At 41.6% G+C, this 19,564-nt stretch overlaps 1 protein-coding gene across 2 annotated transcripts in view; it reads right to left on the bottom strand.

The window, feature by feature from the left end:
• Nucleotides 1-19,564, bottom strand: part of MARCHF8 (membrane associated ring-CH-type finger 8) — a 97,987-nt gene that overhangs the window by 14,943 nt on the left and 63,480 nt on the right. For both annotated transcript variants that reach the window (XM_054832442.1, XM_054832443.1), the window contains exon 3: nucleotides 8,023-8,073. In XM_054832442.1, the coding sequence (XP_054688417.1) occupies nucleotides 8,023-8,073 (51 nt within the window). The remainder of the gene's footprint in view (nucleotides 1-8,022; nucleotides 8,074-19,564) is intronic.

Here is a 19,564-nt window from a genome sequence, read left to right as displayed (position 1 = left end):
TGCCAGTCCTAGAAGCAGAAGTGCATGCAGCTGACACTCACCAGTCTACACAGCTCGCCTGGGTTTACTAACTCAGATAAGCAGCTATCAGGCAGAGAGCTGCCACAGAAAAGGAGAAACACTGGCAGCCCTGGGCCAAAACAGGGCAAAGAAGAGACAATGCGGTGGGTGAATGCAACAGAGAGGTGGGTCCAGCTAGCTTGGAGGTCTGATGTTGCTCCTCTGCAAGGCTCAGCTGCGAAGAGGCTGGGAAAAGAAGCAATCAAAGCCTTCACCACTCTGTAGCTTCTGGTACACACACCATCCTTAATGGCACAGCAGCAGCAGCCTCCCAAGTAGCAGCACCTTTGGTTGGCTGGCTACTTACAACAGTGACAGCAACAGTAGGTTTTAAAGCACTCCTTATCATAGGAGGTTTCTGCCATGCTCATTATGTGATGGGTAGCCCAAGCCTTGACAGCCTGAATTCAACCATTCTAACCCCAGAATCACCTACTGAATCTCTGTGGACTTTCATGCCCTTCACATGGAGGAATATCACCTCCAACGACAAGTCTTGGAGCTATGTGCTAGTGAGTTACCCTGCACAGCCAGACTGGTTGCCTAAAATAGCTCAGGACTAAAGGTCAATAGTCAGTTAATTGTGTATATTGACATTCCCATCTAATGCAATTCAGTGTGGCCTTCTGCACTGGTATTTAGATGATCACAGCAACTCTGAAGGCAGCAATCCCTGGAAGCCTACAGCGCTCTGGCAGGTTGCCATCAGGAAGACATATATATATCTTTTTTTTTATATATATGTGTGTACGTGTGCATGCATATATATATATGTACATAAGTATTTATATAATGTGCTGCCATAGCTGGTTGTTCTCATTCTGTCCCCACTGCATGAACAGTGTGATCTATTGGTAAAAGAACTCAGCCTTTTCTGATTCCCTACTTGTGATTACATGCTGCACACCAAAAACCAAAAAGCCCACCCTGCCTCACAAAATAAATTCATCTTTGAAGTGAGCCATAGTGAACATGCCAATGGCTTGGGAATATTCCAAGATAACCTGCTTATTTGAGATGGCACTTCCGGGTACAGTTGCTGTCATCTCACTCTGGGCCGTACTTCTGTACTAACAATTATACCTCATTTTAAAGAACAGGGCCTATCACATTGTAAGGACCTTAATAAATTATTCATTGAAGGTAAAAAGTTAGAAACAACCTGACTCCAAAAGAATCCCTCCACTGATTTGAAGTTTGAAGGAAGCAAAGAAAGGTTTTCCCCCACACCTGCAAACTTCATCATTTCTAGGTGTCACATGAATAGAACCAACACTGTGGCCCTGCTATTCGTGCTACAAAAACATCTAGAAGTCTCAGCTAAGGACCTGGAACTAACATACTAAGCACTATACACATTTAACAATGGAGCACACCTCTCCTTTGGGCAGACAAAGAGTTAGAGAAGAGAAGCACAATTTTAAGTCTTTTACTCAGGAGGAACTGCAGCACAAGGAACTTCAGACAAATACAAATTTAGCAATAGAACAAGGAGCCAAACACTCCACAACCCAAATTTCAACCTGGCATTTTGATTATAGGTTTGCCTTTATTTTACACTGTGATGAACCCATTTCAAAACTATGCTCTTCTGGGCTAAAAAATATATAAAATAAGAGAGCAATAAAAATCCTGAAAGGTAGCTGCACTTACTGTCAAAAAGACAGATGCTAAAAGTCTCAACCACCACTAGACCACTGCAGCAGTCTCTGTCTGCCTCCGTTCCCCCTGAGAGCCACAGGAGCACAGTGATGGTCTCCACTGAGCCTACTCCAGCTACCACCAGTCCCTCTGGAGATTAAAGAGACAGCTAATCATAGTAGGTGTTGGCTAAGTGGAGACATCTCCCACCATTGCCCCGGAGTTGTCCTGAACCAAGCACAACCAGTGATCGAGGCCCACTACCTTTAATTGCCCCCCGCCCCTGCCCCAAGCAATCCCCCCCGCACTTTTTCAGCACAGATATCGCAGTGCTGTGATCTGCAATGGGCCACCGGGAGTTTTGTGACCCCTGGTATTACCACATTGCAACGATGAACATGGCAGAGGCACATGGGAAAGACAGAATCAGAGGGACAGTTATCACGCCCTGTGTTTTAGAAGAACTCACTGCCAAAAAGCTATTTTATCTCTCTCGTGCAGATCCCATTTAAATGTGTATTAAGAAGGCTGCTGCTAGAAACGGACATTGCAGGTACTTATCTTGCATGGTACGTCTCCAGAGGCAGCAAAAGCCCCTGGCTCTGCTCCCTCCTTAGTTTATACCACAGAAACCAACCACCTCATACCTGTTCCTCGGGCAGGATCTAAGTATAGACAGTGATCTAGGAAAGAAAACAACAGTGAGGGAGGCCTTGTGAAAAAAGGCACCAAGTGCCGCTGCAAGGTGCTCCATAGCTAACCTGGCTAGTCTTCAGATAGGGAAAGGACATCTACGAAGAGTCCCAGGGGATCTGACTCTGATCATGCCACCCCTGCCCTGTTCACGTCCCCTCCCTTTGACAGAGGCAGCCCCGGCCCTGTCTCATCCACAGTGGCAAAATTCATTTCTGCCTGCTGGGCTGAAAAGTCCTGAGCCCGGGCTGAAGGCAGGCAGGGAGGTCTCGATTAAACCCAAGGGACACATCCATCATTTCTCTTGAGCCACTACAGAACAAATACAGTTGCTTGGCTCCAGCTATCCACCAGGATGCAACATGTTTGTGCTTTTATGCTTTCAGCAAGTGCTGTGTTCCATGTACACATTGGCTGATGGCTCTCACTGAAGTGTTCTGCAGCTGTAAAGTCTCCAAAGCTCATCTGTGGAACAGACATGGTTGTTTCACTGCACGCGTGCCAAAGGAGGCCTCCAGCTGAACTAGCACACCCAGCCAGCAGTGCAACGAGACCAACCAGCCATGCTGAGTGTACTAACCTGAAACTTGAGATAGCCAGAACAGGCCAGCTATGGACAGACTGGATGTTGTGAAGGGCAGATAGCCCTGCTGACAAGCTGCTTGTGAAAGCTCTTCCTAAATACCAACATGGCAGGATCAAACTTCAGTAACTTCTGGTCTTCACCATTAAATTGTCCCTACCAGACTCATGCCATTTTGACTCCCAGCACATATTAAAATCAAGTGTCTTTATCTGGGATAAGATGCATTATTAGAATGGAGAGTGGATAAAAAAAACTGGGGGGAGGAGGGAGCAGTGCAAAGAAGATAAGGGAAAGAGGCATCTGAAATTTTCAGGATGATCAACTCCACCATATAATTTTGGTGACAATTCAATAGGAACCACCAGTCAGCTGCTGGAAGAACTTTGTTCCATACTTTATATAATGTATATGACTATAATTAAAATTATGTCTAGAAGCTAGGAGCAAAGCCGAAGTCAGTTTCCCCTCATTCTTCCTAAAGAAATCTAAAGGAGGATTCTGGCGTGAACTTTCTCTAGAGATACCAGCGCTGAAGGCACTAGCGAAAGGAGGCTATCTCTCCTTTCAAAATCTCCCCAAGCATAATTCAACCTGCCTATAGCACAGGATTAATGTTGACTAAACCCAGCAACAATTGCACAGGTTCTGCAGGGAGAAGAAGGGGGGGGGGGAGCTATTTGACTTTAAAATCTTCCTCAAAATACCTTGAATGAACTGAGGGAACAAAAGAGAAAAAGGAAACTCCTGCAGTTCCTCCTTCACAGGGTGCCCTCATACCTATATGAAGTAAGAATCCAGGCTTAGGAGAGGGGATTTATCACAGCAGAGGGAGACTATCACACTCCTTACGAACACAACTGCACCGTGCCCCAGCATGAGATTACTTGCTCTTGTGGGTGGGGAAAAGACCACACTTTAATCTTCACACTACAATTTTTCCTGTCTTTTCCTTTCCCCAATAGCTCAATAGAAGGATTTTTTTTAATTTTTTTTTTTTTTAAAGCAACTTCTGTTTCCCTACCCCCAGGCTTATGCACCTGAACAGACCACCTCCAAGCAGCAGTTCTTTTCAGTAAGCCTTGGTCATCTGATAGACTACAGGATAGCTAAGCCCTGTGACTGAAAAATCTGGACTGCTTTTCTACAGACGAAAGCTCACTGAATCCATCAAAGCTTCAGGCAACAGTGGATGTGTGTACTCATATGCTTTTCTAAATCTGTTCCAAGCTGATGAACAGCCTAAATGGATTTTAAATTTCATAGCAAGCTTAGGCGACCACTTTGCGTCTGCACTGGATGCCATTCAGCCCAAGAATAATTTAATACTTTACAGTGTGCTTCTGCTCAAAAGAGAAAACTGTACAGGCCTTCAGAGAAGACCAAGCATTTACATTTTTTAAGGAATGCACTTTTGATTCCTTTGCTGTGATCCCAGTATTAGCATTTTCAAAGTTTACCCCTTAGAGGGCCAGGAAAATAAGACTACAAAGTGCTTCCCCACTATGCTAAAATCAGCCCTCCAGAGCAATGAGATGACAGGAACAGTACACAGATGACCCGAAGATATGTCCATACATCACATCATCAGTTTCAGAATATACCAGACACTTTAAAGCTAAACGTTATCACTAATTTGAGGACAACTGTTTACAGGCCAGCTTTGTTAGTGACCTTGTTTAATCTGCTTGTAAGCACAATTCCTTTATTCCTAAGAGCAGAGGGCATGAATTACCACCACTGTGAAAATCCCTTTTTTAGCTACTCTCAGTGACTAGCTGTGTTTTAGGGTCAATTTAATCTATATTTAGAGGATGAAGCTTCTATGCTTCTATAAAGCTTAATTATTTCTCTATGTGGCTTGTATGATGAAGGCACTTACCAGTGAACGGTGGCTTCTTGGCAAAAATGCTGGCTTAGGGTAAACAGTTGAGATGTGGATCTAGGCTGTACACCTCTGTGCCAATCAAGAAGCATCACTGTGCTTGAATGGGGCAAGTTGGGAATCGGGCTGTGTCCAAGTCCCATCACTAACATCAATTCAACCTGACATCAAGATTTACTTTTTTTTTTTTAAAAATTTCAAAGCAAACATAGAAAAGATTCCAGAAATTCAAATGTTTTGCATGGAGCAGATTTAAAAGGAGCATTTGAAATACACACACCAAAAAAGCAAAGGAAAGCCTGGAGGAATGCCACATCCCCCAGCGTGCAACAGACTGTACAAAACCTAATGACACCATATGAAGATCCTCCTACGTCTTATTCCCTACTCCTTTTTCTGCTGCTTCTGGCCTCCATCCCTAGCCAAGTATTCAGGTGATTGTTTTTTCTTGGCCTGGCCACATGTACTAGCATCTCTTCAGCCTCTCTTAGCATCTGCCTCTTGGAGAACTGCCTTTTTGCCCCTTCCTCCTAAGGCACGGCTCCACCTGGCCCCAACACTTGGGGTCTATGTTTGGAGAGGTCCTGCTACCTCTACCAGCTGATCTCATTTTCAGTGGCACCATCTGTTTGCCTCCCTCCTTGATCACTTTTAGCCATAGGGCATTGCTTTCCTTGGTCACATCGAGTAACACAGCATCCTCTCTTGGCTAGAGGCTGAGTTCTGACTCAATCCTCTCCACTCACACTGCACTGTGCAACTGAGAGCAGTGGAAAGATACACAGTAATAATCACAGTGGGTTCATAATGACATAGCAGCACCAGAAAGGCTTTGAATCAAGTGTCAGTGCCAAGCGTTTGTAGCAGATTTGCTATGTTGCTACGCTGTAAGCTAGATTTGGGTGGAAAAATAATAGCTGAAACAGTCATTTGCAGGAAGCGTGATCATTATTTCTGTACACACCCCCGCCCCCCCCCCCCAACATATCTAGAAATGCAGCATATAATTGATTAAACTCAATTGTGGTTAAATAGCTTCTTTTAAAATGGTGTAGTATCAACAAGGTCTATGGATTTCAAAAAGGGTTATACAGGCAGCCAGGCATTTCCACACTTTTTCCTTTACATGTATTCAATCTGCCTTATTGGCCAGGTTGTTATGCTATTCTGAACAAAAATAAAAGGTGCTTTCCTGTTAAACCTCAGAACTAATGAAAAATTTTCCATGTACTTAAGCTTCCACGCAGCATCCCACTACTATAATCTTTCCTGTTTTGTCCTACAAATTGCTTGCAACAGCCAACCCACCTGTAGACTGCAAAATAAATTGAACTGCTTGGATATGCAAGGCAGCATTCGGATGTGTGAGGCAAATCAGGGGACTGTTTTCACTGACGAGACTTCCACCTCTTTCCCTTGTTAGAAGCTATCTCCAGAGCGGAGTAAGTGCACAGAACGGATCAGACACAGAGCCAACAGAGAAGCAGTAAGAGCATCAATACCTCTGGGAAGCTCATGTTTGCAACCAAAGAGTCTCACCCATTGAACTGGCAAAGCTGACTTTTGCTCCCCTTGAGAACTTTAGCTTTTGCAACACACAGCAATCATGTTGAACGTTTCAGTGTTTCAAGATGAATGCAAATATTGATGTCTCACTTGCCAGCACTCCCAGGAGAGCTTTGCCAGAGTGCAACGTCCTTCCCACTGCACTGCCACACTACCAGTTCTCGATGAATTAAGAATGAACTGCGCAGCTTCATATGGGTACCACACTGCTGCTGCCAAAAGGCTTGTGCTGAATTTCAGACACTCTGGGAAAAGCACAATGACACTTTATGATAAAACTACCATCTCTGCTGAACAACGCCTGAAAATCCAATTAAGGATACCTAAGAAGAGAAGAGCCAGGGTAAGAAGGAACAGGCATAGTCCCATTTTAGAAAAGCACAGATGAGAAGTTATACTCACATGGTATTTATTTCAAAACCCTTTCTGTGAATGCACATTTTCAGTTACTGAATGCAAAACACAATCCCGCATCAGTCCATAACAACACCTTCAGCTTGGTCAATACCTTGTGCACTGGACAGTTGCCCTGTTCATTATTTAAGACACCCAGTAATCTTGTCCTTCTGTTCCAAAGTGAACGTTGTCTGTGCCCATAGAAACTGTAAATTAAGTGCAGCCACTGTTTCCTCTGCTGGAGATATGCGTGAATAGCTTCCTATATCCTCAAGTACCCAAAATAGAAAAAAGGGACTTGGGCTTGTCACAGCCATAATGACTCAGTCTCTCATTAAAAGTCACTATTACCAGCAACATCAACTGTGCTAACGAAGGGTTGAGGCTTATGCACCCCATGAAAAATACCAGTCAACCAGCACAGCCTTGCTTGCATGAAGGCTTTAAGCAATTGCACTTGTATTAAGCAAAAAAGGTGTCAGACTTCCAGCTAACTAAAAATCTTCTTATTTGTAATGCAGAAATAGGAGTAGGGTATGTATTGTAATAACTTATCTTGGACAGAAGATGCTTTTTTCCTAATGGCATAACAAAGCAATTGCACTTTTGATGTGTCCATCGGCTACACTGAAGTGTGACTAGAATAGGTAGAGCATTACGCTTCCCTTACAAGATCAGGGCCTGAAATAGCTACCATTTTAAAATACTTACATAATCATGCCCTGATAACAATGCATTTCATGGCGCTAACAACAATCCAGTGTTGAAGTGACAATAAAATAATGTTTAACCATATATCAAATACATATTATGGGAAGCATGTCTATACATACCTTACAGAGAACATTACATCGGATAGCTTATGGTATAAAAGAACATACTTGAGTGATGTTTTTGGAGTGATTTTCCCCCCAAGATATGATCTCAGGCATCTGTCATCTATCTTGCTCCTACTAAGCTAAGGAGGCTGACAGTGTGAAAGAGAAAACCTACTGTAGTTTCCATTTCATTTGACCTGTAAAGACAGTCTGCAAAACACCAGAGAGTTCTAATGTTTCAGGAGTGACTATCAGTGACAGACAGCATAAGAAGCATTTTCTACTGGTCACATTGTCATGTATATCACCCCAGTTTTGAAATGAGAGAAATCCCCGTATCCCCAAGTTTATCAAAGACTAAGTTATACCAAGGAACATACCTTTGAGATGTTAGAAGAGCGGCTCACAGAATGCCCCAAAGCCTTCTCATTCTGAAAGAGGAAGAACAGGATCACTGCAGCAACAAATCACAGTTATGAGGATATTTTAAAGCTGATATTAGAAACCAAATTCCATGGAGAAAGTCTTACAGCTGTGGCTTTTAAGGACATTGCTTCTATTGACAGCCTGATTTACAACAATCACTAAATTACTTTGTTTGTTTAACAAGATATTACCTTGCAGAAAATCACATAGGCAAGACAAGTACAAACTGAGAAATACTAGAACAATGATTTCTTCTTGCTATGAATACTGCAAAACCGTTTTCTCAGATGGCATCTATTTTGGAAAGGATATATCTCAGCTCTGCCTCATCTACATCTAAAGGCACACACTAAACCACTAAAACTGAAAGCTCTTGCTTAAAGAAAAACAAAACTATTACAGTGATGTCCGGAAACAATTGTGAATAACCACATGCAAGTCACGTCAGGAGAAAAAGCAGTGAGGAAGCAGTCAGGAGAAGTAGTGAGGAACTTCCTATTTACCACAGAACTCAGAATTAAACTGGAAATATCATATAAGATGGAAATGCAGAAGCTGCAATTCTCAAAACTGAAATCAGTGACGACTGCGTCTGTTACTCACTTTTCAGAATGCAGACCCTGACTAATAAGGATGACAATCTTATCTCCTACCAAAACAAACTAAGTTTTTGCATGAAGACATTTCATCCCTTAAGGGTTCCTGGTTTCTGAACATCAGTTTACCATAAGTGTAACTGAACATGATTGCTCCACGGGAAAGAGCCTAGAAATTGCTCTGCAAAACTTTTCTAAATAAAATCCAACAAGAAATATCTTTTTTTCCTAAACAAATATTACAAACAGGGCAAGTCATAACATTTGGTTCCAGATCAGTATCTACGTTCCTCTAAGTCTGTGAAACTGGGATGCAAACTGGTTTGAGATTTAAACCCTCTGAAAAAGGGGTAAATTTACTACTGTCTCCTATGGGCTCTATGCTGGGTAAGAGTTTTCTAGAAGTGCATCTTTTCATCTGGGATTTTAGGAATGAAATTATTTCCCCTTTATTCCTGAAGAGAATTTAACTTAATAGAGACAGGTTGACAGCACCCTCTTCCAGTTCTCATTGGCACTGACTGATCAGACAGAGCTTGAGATCAGAAGTCCTGCATATATTACAAACGGGGAAATAAAAAAACAAACAAACAAACAAACAAGTCAACTGCTGTTAGTCCTAGATCAGCTTGGATATAGCACACTGGTTTCAGACCTCCTGCCTATGGTTTGTTACAATTCAAGCGACCTTCAATGACTAAAGCCCACACCACTGAGCCCAACTGACGGGCCACCCAGATGCTACACCCTCACTTTGAGATCCCTGTGCTCCCTGATGCTTCTTCCTACAGCACATCCCCAGAGCAACTTCAAAGATTTGTGTTGAGGAAAGGAAAGGCAAGGCCAAAACTTCAGCATGTGCTTACACAAGCAGGCTGTCCCTTCCTTACCTCACCAGTTGCCTCTCAACAGAGTCCTGGGCACTGCCTCAGTTGACAGATATAAATTGCACTTTCTCCTTTAAAAATGTGAGGAAGCAAATAGTGTTCTGAAACCCTCCTTATGTAGGAGTGTGAGTACCCAGAAGACAGTATAATAGTGTTTCAGAAGAACTGATGAAAACCAACCAGGGAACCCCCTGCCAGTTTTGACTGATGGCCAAACTAAAAACCAGCAAGGAACAGTTTAAGGTCTGGAATAGTTGTAGCCTAAATTACCATTGACTTGAATGCCAGATTTGCATACTGCAAGGCTGAGTTTCATTTTCAAGATGACTATGAGCTTTTGTGACATAGGTAACAGTATTCCTGGAACAAACACATAAAGACCCCCAAAAATATGGATATGATGCTTATGCAAAGACTAATATTGGACGGGACTACTGCCAGAACCTGTATGGCTAAGAGTTGACTCCAATTGTAAAGGAAGGACCTAGCTGATTTCATCAAAGGCAGTGTAACTATAGCAACAGGAGAAAAAAGAAAAGTTCATTGACACTATAGAAGATGGGAGGAAGAAAAAAGGGGGCAGGGATATGTTCTCAAGCTATGACGAAAAGAGAGCAACACAAGTTGGCAAGCACTAAGACTTGTCATCGCATGTGTGTGAGGTGGGGGGAAGCAGGCTGCGCTTGGCCTTCTAGGGACGCGTGGGAGGTAAACAAAGCAAGGCTATGTGGAACAAGGGAAAATGGTAGTGAAGAGCAGGACCCGTGGCCAAGAAGTCTGCCTGAAGCAACACGTACAGCTCCACACAGGGGACAGTCTCAAATCCAGCCCTAGGTGCCAAAGAGTTCCGGGTGAAATTTCTAAAGACAAAATTAAACAGAGCAGAGGTTTCTTCATGTTAACTCAATGCTCCTCAAATACTGCTGTCTAGCTGAAGAAGATGCCTGCAAAGGAGCATGACTAAACTTACACAGGCACCTGTGTTGAAAAGGATGTGCTAAAATTCAATAAGCATGAACAGGCTGGAGGACAAGACCTATATTTGCACAACACGGTAAATGATGCAGAGCAAACGTACTCTTAGCTGCACCACAGAAACTAGTCTTTCTGCCTCTGCTCCCAGAACCGATTTTATCTGATGGATGCCAGGAGCCTCTAAGAGACAGATGCTCATATTACCTTTATTGATCTACTGTTGGAAACATACCTATGGTTTTGTTACTGCAAGAGTGATCATTTTTAAACAAAAAAGCTGTCCTGAAAAATATTCCCTTAAGGTTTATGGGGTGCATGCACACATATATTTAAGTATCAGTGATATTTCTAAAGGACTCCTAGCCACCTAAGTAGCCTTTCACATCTCAGTTTCCTTACCACACAAAGCTGGTACATCCAGAAAGTCAACAGGAAATTCACTACAGCCCTAGCCCGGGCTGGCCAAAATCTGTACTCTAAAGAGCTACTTACATCGACAAGGAGGAGAAGCACCAACTGAGTCATATTTTCAAGGAGTGACAACTGACCCCATAGCCACTACCAGATCCAACACAGACTTGCAAATAATACTTTGCAGTCTAATTGGCCTGTCAACTGCCAAGCAGCTCCATTACCCAGATAAATTTGCTTCAGTCCTTGAACACCAACCAACCTTGTCTTAGCCTGTTCTCTAATCAGAGACATTTTTTGAAACATCTGCTCCAAGTCTCACAGTTTACATACATGCAGACTTTAAAATGTGCTGGGCTGAAAACAGATAAACAACTGAGTTTCGCTGTGCAACAGCAATTTCCAGTTCACTACGACCACTCAAGTAGCGCTCCCACTGAAGGAATGTATAGTGCTTTCTTGCCAGCTTCTGCAAAGGACCAGAAACATTTATTTATTTATTTTTAAATCATTAAACAGCAACAGAAACACCTCTAAGTAATACAGTTCATGAAGTCTAGCTGTGCTGTTTAATTCTTTTACAAATAAAATAATAAACATCTATGATTCAGGAAAAAGCACTATGGAAGCCATTAAATAGAGCCAGTGCTTGCTGGCGTTTCCCATGCTGTGATAGATTAAGGATGCTCTATGTTTTCCAGTCATTAAGACATAAAAGAGCTGTAAAGACATGGAAGGAGCTCCTGAAATAGGTAGATTTTAATCTACCTATTTTTAGGTAATTTAAAGGCACAATTACTAAATGAGGAATAGAAACATTAAATAGATAAAAATTATTTTAAAGGCAAACAAACAAAAGCTCACTTTTCACAATATATCCATCACCAGTACATTCATCCTAGGTTCTTTTACTAATTATTCACAAATTAATACTGACATGGGAATGGCAGGACTAAGCTTCTATTATAGTACTATCACTACCCAACAAATAAAGGTCTTCAGAGACTTTTTCTAGTATGTTCCCATTGCACAGTAAAACATATTCTAGTCTGGTAATTACAGCTCCAAACAAGCTCTCTTGCAAAAGCATTAGTCTTTGCACTTGAATGAAAGGTCAAGACAATTGCAACATCTGCCAGCATGGACCATACAATTATCACCAGTTAAAGCAAGTGTCACTCTACTTTAGCAGATCAGTCTTTCTGTATGGGACAATGGGAATCCTGCCTTTCAAAATCATCCTACTCAACTAGAACCACCTGGCAGGCACTTAAAAAAAAAAAAAACTAGATAGGAAAAAATTACAAGTGCAATTTGTAACTTCTCCTGAGCCACTCACTCCCAGCTGCTGCTCTGAGGTCCCCAGCAGAGCCTGGCTCTAGGGAAATGGCTGAAAAACAGAAAAACTGCTACTCATTCCTACAGTGACATGCTTCTCTAAGCTTTGGATGCACTTGCTTGCAATTGCCTGAATCCCCCTCTCAACTTTCCTTTCTTTTTCTGTCATCCCCTGGAATTTGCTACTGTGAGCAACAGAGCTGCCTCCTTCCCTTGGCAGTTGCTTCAGCTCACATCTGCTTTCCTGCAGGGCTCTTTATCTTGCCTTCTCCACCTTGCTGGCTCATTTTCCCTTCTGCCACCATTCCTCGGTTACTCTTGCATGACACCTCTCCCTTCTCAGTTCAGCACCTCTCCCTTCTCAGTTCAGAGAGAGTCACAAGTCAACAACTTCCTCCCATCCTCCCTTTTACCTCAGTCTTCCATACTCAGCACTTCAGGTTATTTTACCTTGCTTCCCCACCATAACATATCCATTTTCCATTAAGCACAACAGCTATCTAACTTACGCAGCCAAACCCAGAAGCCTTGTGAACCCCAAAACACAAGTTCCTGTCACCTGAGCCAGAAGGAGGTCCCCACTCACTGACAACAGTTCAGGCAGCCACAGTTGCTCTTGCACACTTACAATACCAACGCATCATGCTGACCTTTCTCCAAACTTAGCTGTAGACTTAATGCAGCTTCAGCCAGTGGGCATTCTAAAGAAATACAACTTGGATGTCCTTGCCAGGATGGAAGGGGAAAAATATCTTGGTAAAATAGTTTGGGATTTTGTGTTTCCAACATTTTAGTTTCCAGTCATTAAGACAGGCAAAATAGAAGACAACAGAAGAATCAGTCTCATAGCTTGTGCAGCCTTTTTCTGGCTACATACCTGACTACACACTTGTGGTCAGTCCTAAGTATGGCTAATACTAAACCCATCTTTATCTCTGCTCATAGACCTGGAGAAGAAACTGCAAGCCAGATCTCAATGGTTTAGCAAGGTGATTTTTGTTCTCTTTCCCTCTGGGAAGGGAGGACAGAGGATACCAGAGGAGGGTCATCCTTCCTCCTCAAGCCACCAATGGCTGTGTGTGAACCTAGCACATGCCTGCTTCCTGAAGTCTTCATTCTCCAACACACCAGTGACCTGATAGGGCACTATATTTCCCATTTTGCAATACAACTTTTATGTTACATTATCTTACATGATAAAAGGGGTTAAGATCCTCATCTAACGATAAGAGTTCTCCAAATCAAATCTCAGTAATCAAAAGCAGAGCCCTTTGTTTTGATGATGATGTTACTGCAATGCTGCAGCCACAGGTTCCCTACAAGGTAAGTACTAATCCCTCAGCCTGATAGAGACACAGTTAAACAAACCAGGGCAGACTGGCTAGGGCACTGCCTACTTGTGGTTTTCTACATGGAATCTGAAAGCAATTTTAATCTCATTTTGTGCATTACAATTGCATTTTACAATGATAGTTTAATCACAAGATCGATATTTAGTAAAATCGCTTAGTGTTATCAACAAGTGGCATGGGCACCATTTCAACAAAGTCTTCTGGGTAAATGGTTCCTTTCCTTAATAAAAAACTTCACAGAAGAGAATGAATATGTAATTATTGCTCCCATTCATACAGCAATTCTTAGAACTTATGAGACAGAATGGGACACAGAATAGCATTGCTTGAAATGGTGAGATGCTGAAGTACTGAGTAGCTGAATGACCCTTGCATGGCAAAGCAGCAAGTCAGGAGTGAAATTCAGTTCTTCCACTAAGTCCCACAACCACAGCATGAATGCAGTTGTTCTACAAACAGGCAGCTGTACACACCCAGGTGTTGTTTCAGGTTTCATAACTGTATCAGATTTCCTAACCACCTTTTCCCAGAATTTCTTCAAATCTTGCACTGCAACCCTAGACAACAGTAGAAATTTAAAAGAATGTATGTTTTAGTTTGGGGAGCGGGGTCATCGTTGTTAACAATATTGGCATTCACACTTAATTGTCTGAAGTGAATAGAATGAGAGGAAAGAAATGGGAGAAGGCTTTGTGAATTATTTTCTTCATCTGTCAAAACCGATGGATTGTTAAATTACAAAAGCTTTGTCAGCACCAGATCTCGTGAGTGACAGAACCCAACATTTAATTATTTCAGTAGGAAATGGTATTTTGCATCATATCAACTGAATATGGCCTTTATTTCTTTGGCAGTCATCAGGTCATCATGGAAGAGCAATAAACTTAGAAACAGTTTATAAAGCCAGTGCTTGGCAAACTTCTTAAACCTTGCTCATTTCAAATTTCTGTCCATAAAATATGTTGAAATATCATCAAGGTTCATCAATGATTTTTGTGTGCAGCTAGAAGAGTAATGAAAGGAAGAATAATGGTATCTAATCAAAGAACAGTAATGGCATCTATACCTTGCATCTCTGCTCTTGTGTAGTATTTACCTCAGATATTGGAAACCAAGGAGGGTGATGGAAATTACAGCACCTATTTCCCTTTTTGCTTTCCTGGAGATCCAGTATAAATACTGAAAAATGAATCCAAACAATCTGCCCTGTCCATCTAGTCCAGTATCTTCTGTTCCTGGATGATCTTGATTCTCTGGAACCAGCAATTCACAAATGAGTTCAGAAACGCAATATAAGATTTCAGATCTTCCATCGCAGTGGAAAATCTATAGCAAATTCACTGTGGATTATTCAGCTCACTAACTTGCTCATTCATGTCCACATCAAGCCACTTTACATAGTGGGAAACAAACTCGGAAAAACAACCTGAAGGCAAAAAACCCAAGGCTGGAAGTAAAACATAGAAGGATTAACAAGCTTTATTCCAGGTGCTCAACCTACAGCTGTGCCTGAAAACATCAGCAACAGAAATAAAATCATGAGATCAAATGGCTTTAATAGAAAAGGAAGACCAATGAAAGGAAAAGACAACAGACCAAATGGCTTTAATGGCAGAGTTCAAGGAATTCAAAGAACAGGCCCCTTGGGGGTTTGGGAAGGGGAGTCAAGGAGCTAACAGATCACAAACAAGAAATATAAATGAGAAGAAATTCAAAGAACAAGGCAAACACAGCAGAACGTTGAAGTTAAACAAGAATCTCTTGTGTATGTCTGCACCACAGTGTGGTCAGAAGCACAATGCACTTCATCTCCAGGCTGCTGTGAACAGCTCTTAGAGCTCGCATGGATGTGCCTGATACTATGCAAACCTGAGAGGCACACAGGTCCCTACACGTTACAGATACAGTCCACCTCTGTATAATTCCTTACTCATTGTGTATTGCTATGAGCTCAGTCTTGCCAGTGTGGTCTTAGGAGTATGCAGCATACAATGCTAGGATCTGTTCTGGAGTCCACACATACACTGGATAAAGTGGGGAGAGCATTCTCTTCAAAAAGCCCTTTTTCTCCATGGCTTTGTTCTCAGACTTTTTTCAACATACCATTTTTCTGGTTTTTGCTTTGCTTTACTTCCAAAGGCTCTACAAAGTGCATCTGATTATGGATAACCTGCATCTCCAGCTGCCATTTCAAAATGGAGATCTGATCTCCATCTCCCCTCTTTAATTGTTTGAGCTAGATGACGACATAAAAGCCTTCCTCTTGCTGAGCTGAGGCTGCCTCACCTAGAAGAGCAAATTTTAATTTCTGCACAAGATCATCAGTCTAGTGCATTTCACTAAAATTACCTTCTTTTGCACACTTACTACATTCACATGCCACATCCAATTTCTAACAAAGAAAGTAGACTGCAAAGTTTGGCATCCAACATGTTTTATGGATGTTCTTATCTTGCTGTTGCCAGACAACCTGCTTAAAATGGATGCACGCCTTTATGTGATGCAACACATAAAAATGAATCCTTCCCTCAGGGAACAAATTATATGAACTACAAAAGACATGATCCAAAAATATACACCTTTCTTGATAATGGAAGCAGTATGCATTAAGCTTACCTGTGTGACAGCAAAAATGCCATTTCAAACAATTTCATATATTTAACAGTAGAGAGATACAAACACTGAGGAAGCCAGCAATCATAAACAGATTAAAAGGAATAACATTCTGTCTTTTGTGAAGTAATTGCATTTAATGCAACTGCTGGAATTCTCATGGTACGCTACACATGTCAATATGCCAAAGCAATTGACTATTTTAAACATTCACAGATTAAAAAACCCTCTAGGCAACTGGCAATTTGGAATTTCTCAAGCTGCCAACAGCCCTAGGAAGCCTGCAGCCCAGATGAACTCTCTGAAGAGCTGGCCTTTCCTGGTGTCTACACAACTTTGCAAGTTCAGTCTCTTGCTGCAGGACCGGGCCGTGTGCTCACACGTGCTCCTCGGGCAGGGGGGCAGGCAGCTGTGCAGTTTGCACATCATGTGCAACTTGGACGTGATGCATATGCCTGGATCACTGTCTCTGCTCAACTAAAAAGCTTCACAAAGCCTCTCTGATTTCCAACTCGTATTATACCATCGAAGTATACTGTTAAAACATTGAGTCACAGGATCATCTCCTAGCCAAGGTTACAAGGGCCTCCTGAATCTAAAAACAGATTCAGAACAATACTAGAAAACTGGATATTTCCCAAAGCAAACTTGATATTTCAAGTTTCTTCTATTTTGCTCAAGGATTTTATCTTCTTTACTCCTGTTCCATCTTAAGATATTAAGATTGTTTATTAACCTATTTCTGACCGCATGAACTATAAGGGCAAATTATATTCCCTACAGCAATTAGAGAAATCACTTCCCAAACGATGCTGGGAAAGCATTCAGGATACTTCTGGTAACATTTAACATGATGTGGCCAAAAGCACACGACAAAAGAGTTCTCGAAAGAGCACTTGCAGTTATCAGATCCATTTAGTAATACCTACTCAGTACAGACCAGCTTGGTTTTGCCTGAAATTTCATCTTCCCGTTTTTATCAATGCAGTTTGCAAAATATTCTGACTCACAGCATTTCAAACTCAGCGTTAAACGATCACACAAGTTTAGGTAAATGATGAACCAGGCCCTACAGATCCCATTGAAGTTACTTAGCCAAACACGGGTTAGAGTGAGATTGTTGTAAAACTCTAACCTATGATGTTCTGGAGAGCTTTAAGCACATTACCTTTCTTACAACAATTGTTTGTAAGGTCAGAGAATAGTATCTAAGAAAAACAACACATACAACCATCCTTACACAGATAAACCAAAACTACTTAAGGAAAACACTGCTCTGGGAGAAAAGATGATTCACAGCCAAGAGAAAAGGTACTCTTCATTTAAAGGGTAATGCATTTAAACTGCAGAACAAGAATCTTTTATACATAAATCTGCTAATAAAAAATTATATTAAGTGACTGTTCAGAGTTCCTGACTAAATTACCCAGGAAATTCAGGTGTCAAATGACTATTTACCCCAGGTCATTTAAAGAACATGAATGTGTGAATGCACACACTTACATACATTAAGTTTTTTAATAAAAAAAACCTACAGAAAGCATACGCACAGCCAACTACCCTTTCCACAAAACACACCCCCTGATAACAGAAACAAAGGAAAAAAACTCTCTAGGTGTAGCAGGCTACCCTAACCAGTCACCCAAGAGCATTTATATCATTTTGTCAGGGAAGCACAACTGGTCTCACATGAAGCCTCACCTGATGCTTTGGGATGCAGCCAACTAGCGTGTGTCCAGAGAAGGCTACATGGGACCAGGCAGACCACCAGTACCAAGGACATCATCATTCATGAGCACCTACTGGTGCTATGAGCATTCTGCACTGTTTGGTGCTGTGAATATTTAAAGTCATTATACTCTTAGACTACCAGTCTAGTCTGTACGTCAAGAACCTGGTAAGGCAGTGCTTTGAAACACCTGGCTACATCCCCAGCCTGCTATGCCATCACTAACCACCCTCTTCCACTGCACAGCCCAGCCAGGACATTTTTTTGCAATCATGCATTTCAGGGCTTTCTGCAAAATTCAGACCTGAAGAAGTCAATTTATGTCTCTTGCTTTCACAGGTTTGTCTTTCAGGACCATTCCTTTTGCTCACAGTCCTATGTGAACAACAGTGACTCAAGGTGGCCATTTGTCACTGACAAAGCAATTCTATGATTTGCACAGTGCTAAAAGGTACAGAAGTCTCTTCTCAAACACAGAGGATTTAATACACTCTAAATGTACTTCTTTTTTAGCCTAAAAATCTGTAATCATTAACTTCATTTCCACATTTGGAGTGCTGCACTTGAAATGTAAACATATTCAGTAATGTTAAAGGAACCGAGGGTGCAGGTTGCCGAGAGTCACAACTTTTGGAAATCAGCAAACAAGGGGTGTGCTGAGGGATACTGCATTCTTCAGTCACAGGCAGATACTCTGGCACTCTGTTACTCAGAGGATGTTTAGGATGTTTAGGACTCATAGGAGAAAATCCTGCTGATTCTGGTTACCTTCCAACCATACAGCAGGAACAGGGAAAGTACAGCACCATACATCACAGATATCAAGGGAAGAAGAATGAAAATGCTGGGAAAGTAAAGGACAGAAACAGCATTTTAATGTGCTCCATTAGTCTTTTTTATATATCACTCATTAAGTGGGTTCCTGATATAGGAGCAGGATAAGAATTCAGCATCTATCTGCAAGTCAGTTAACACCACCTAAATCCATGTCTGACAGTTGATGCTATCCAGTTTACTGATATTGATCATTGGCATATATGTACATCATGTTCCCACCTTCTTCGCTATGTCTGTCACAATAGCTTATGCCCACAAATGAAAATCAATTAAAGAAATCTTTTTGGTGGAAGACAAGTGCTCAGAAGATTTAGATTCTCTATATTTTTGATACTTTTCCTACTCTCAGAGAAGATAAGCACAACACAACAGGCCAACAGGATGAAAACAAAATCCTACAGGAGATTTATATTTGTTTAGGAAGGTCATTTGAACTTGATTATTTAAAGATGTTATTGAAGAAAAAAAGATGATATTGCAATATAGAATAAGGGGAAAATCTTACATAATGGCACCAAAAGCAAAATGGTGATCCCCATTCTGTCAATGACATCTTTATTAGTTCTGCATTCAGCAGCAGTGCTTCTGAAAAGACAATCATGTCAGATCGTTTGCCTCTTCAAAATGTAGCAGCAGTCAACAAAGCAAACAAAATGACAACATGGAAAAGGAAAGGGTGGAAATGAATACTGAAATAGTATAAAAACCAATGGCAGTTCGACAGCTTTTGCGTATGGTCACTAGAGGTTAAATCCTGG

Source organism: Grus americana, chromosome 7 (genome assembly GCF_028858705.1).
Source record: "Grus americana isolate bGruAme1 chromosome 7, bGruAme1.mat, whole genome shotgun sequence".
Lineage (NCBI taxonomy): Eukaryota > Metazoa > Chordata > Aves > Gruiformes > Gruidae > Grus > Grus americana.
The sequence above is the reverse complement of the archived record's forward strand: the minus strand, read 5'-3'. Positions and strand labels throughout refer to the sequence as shown.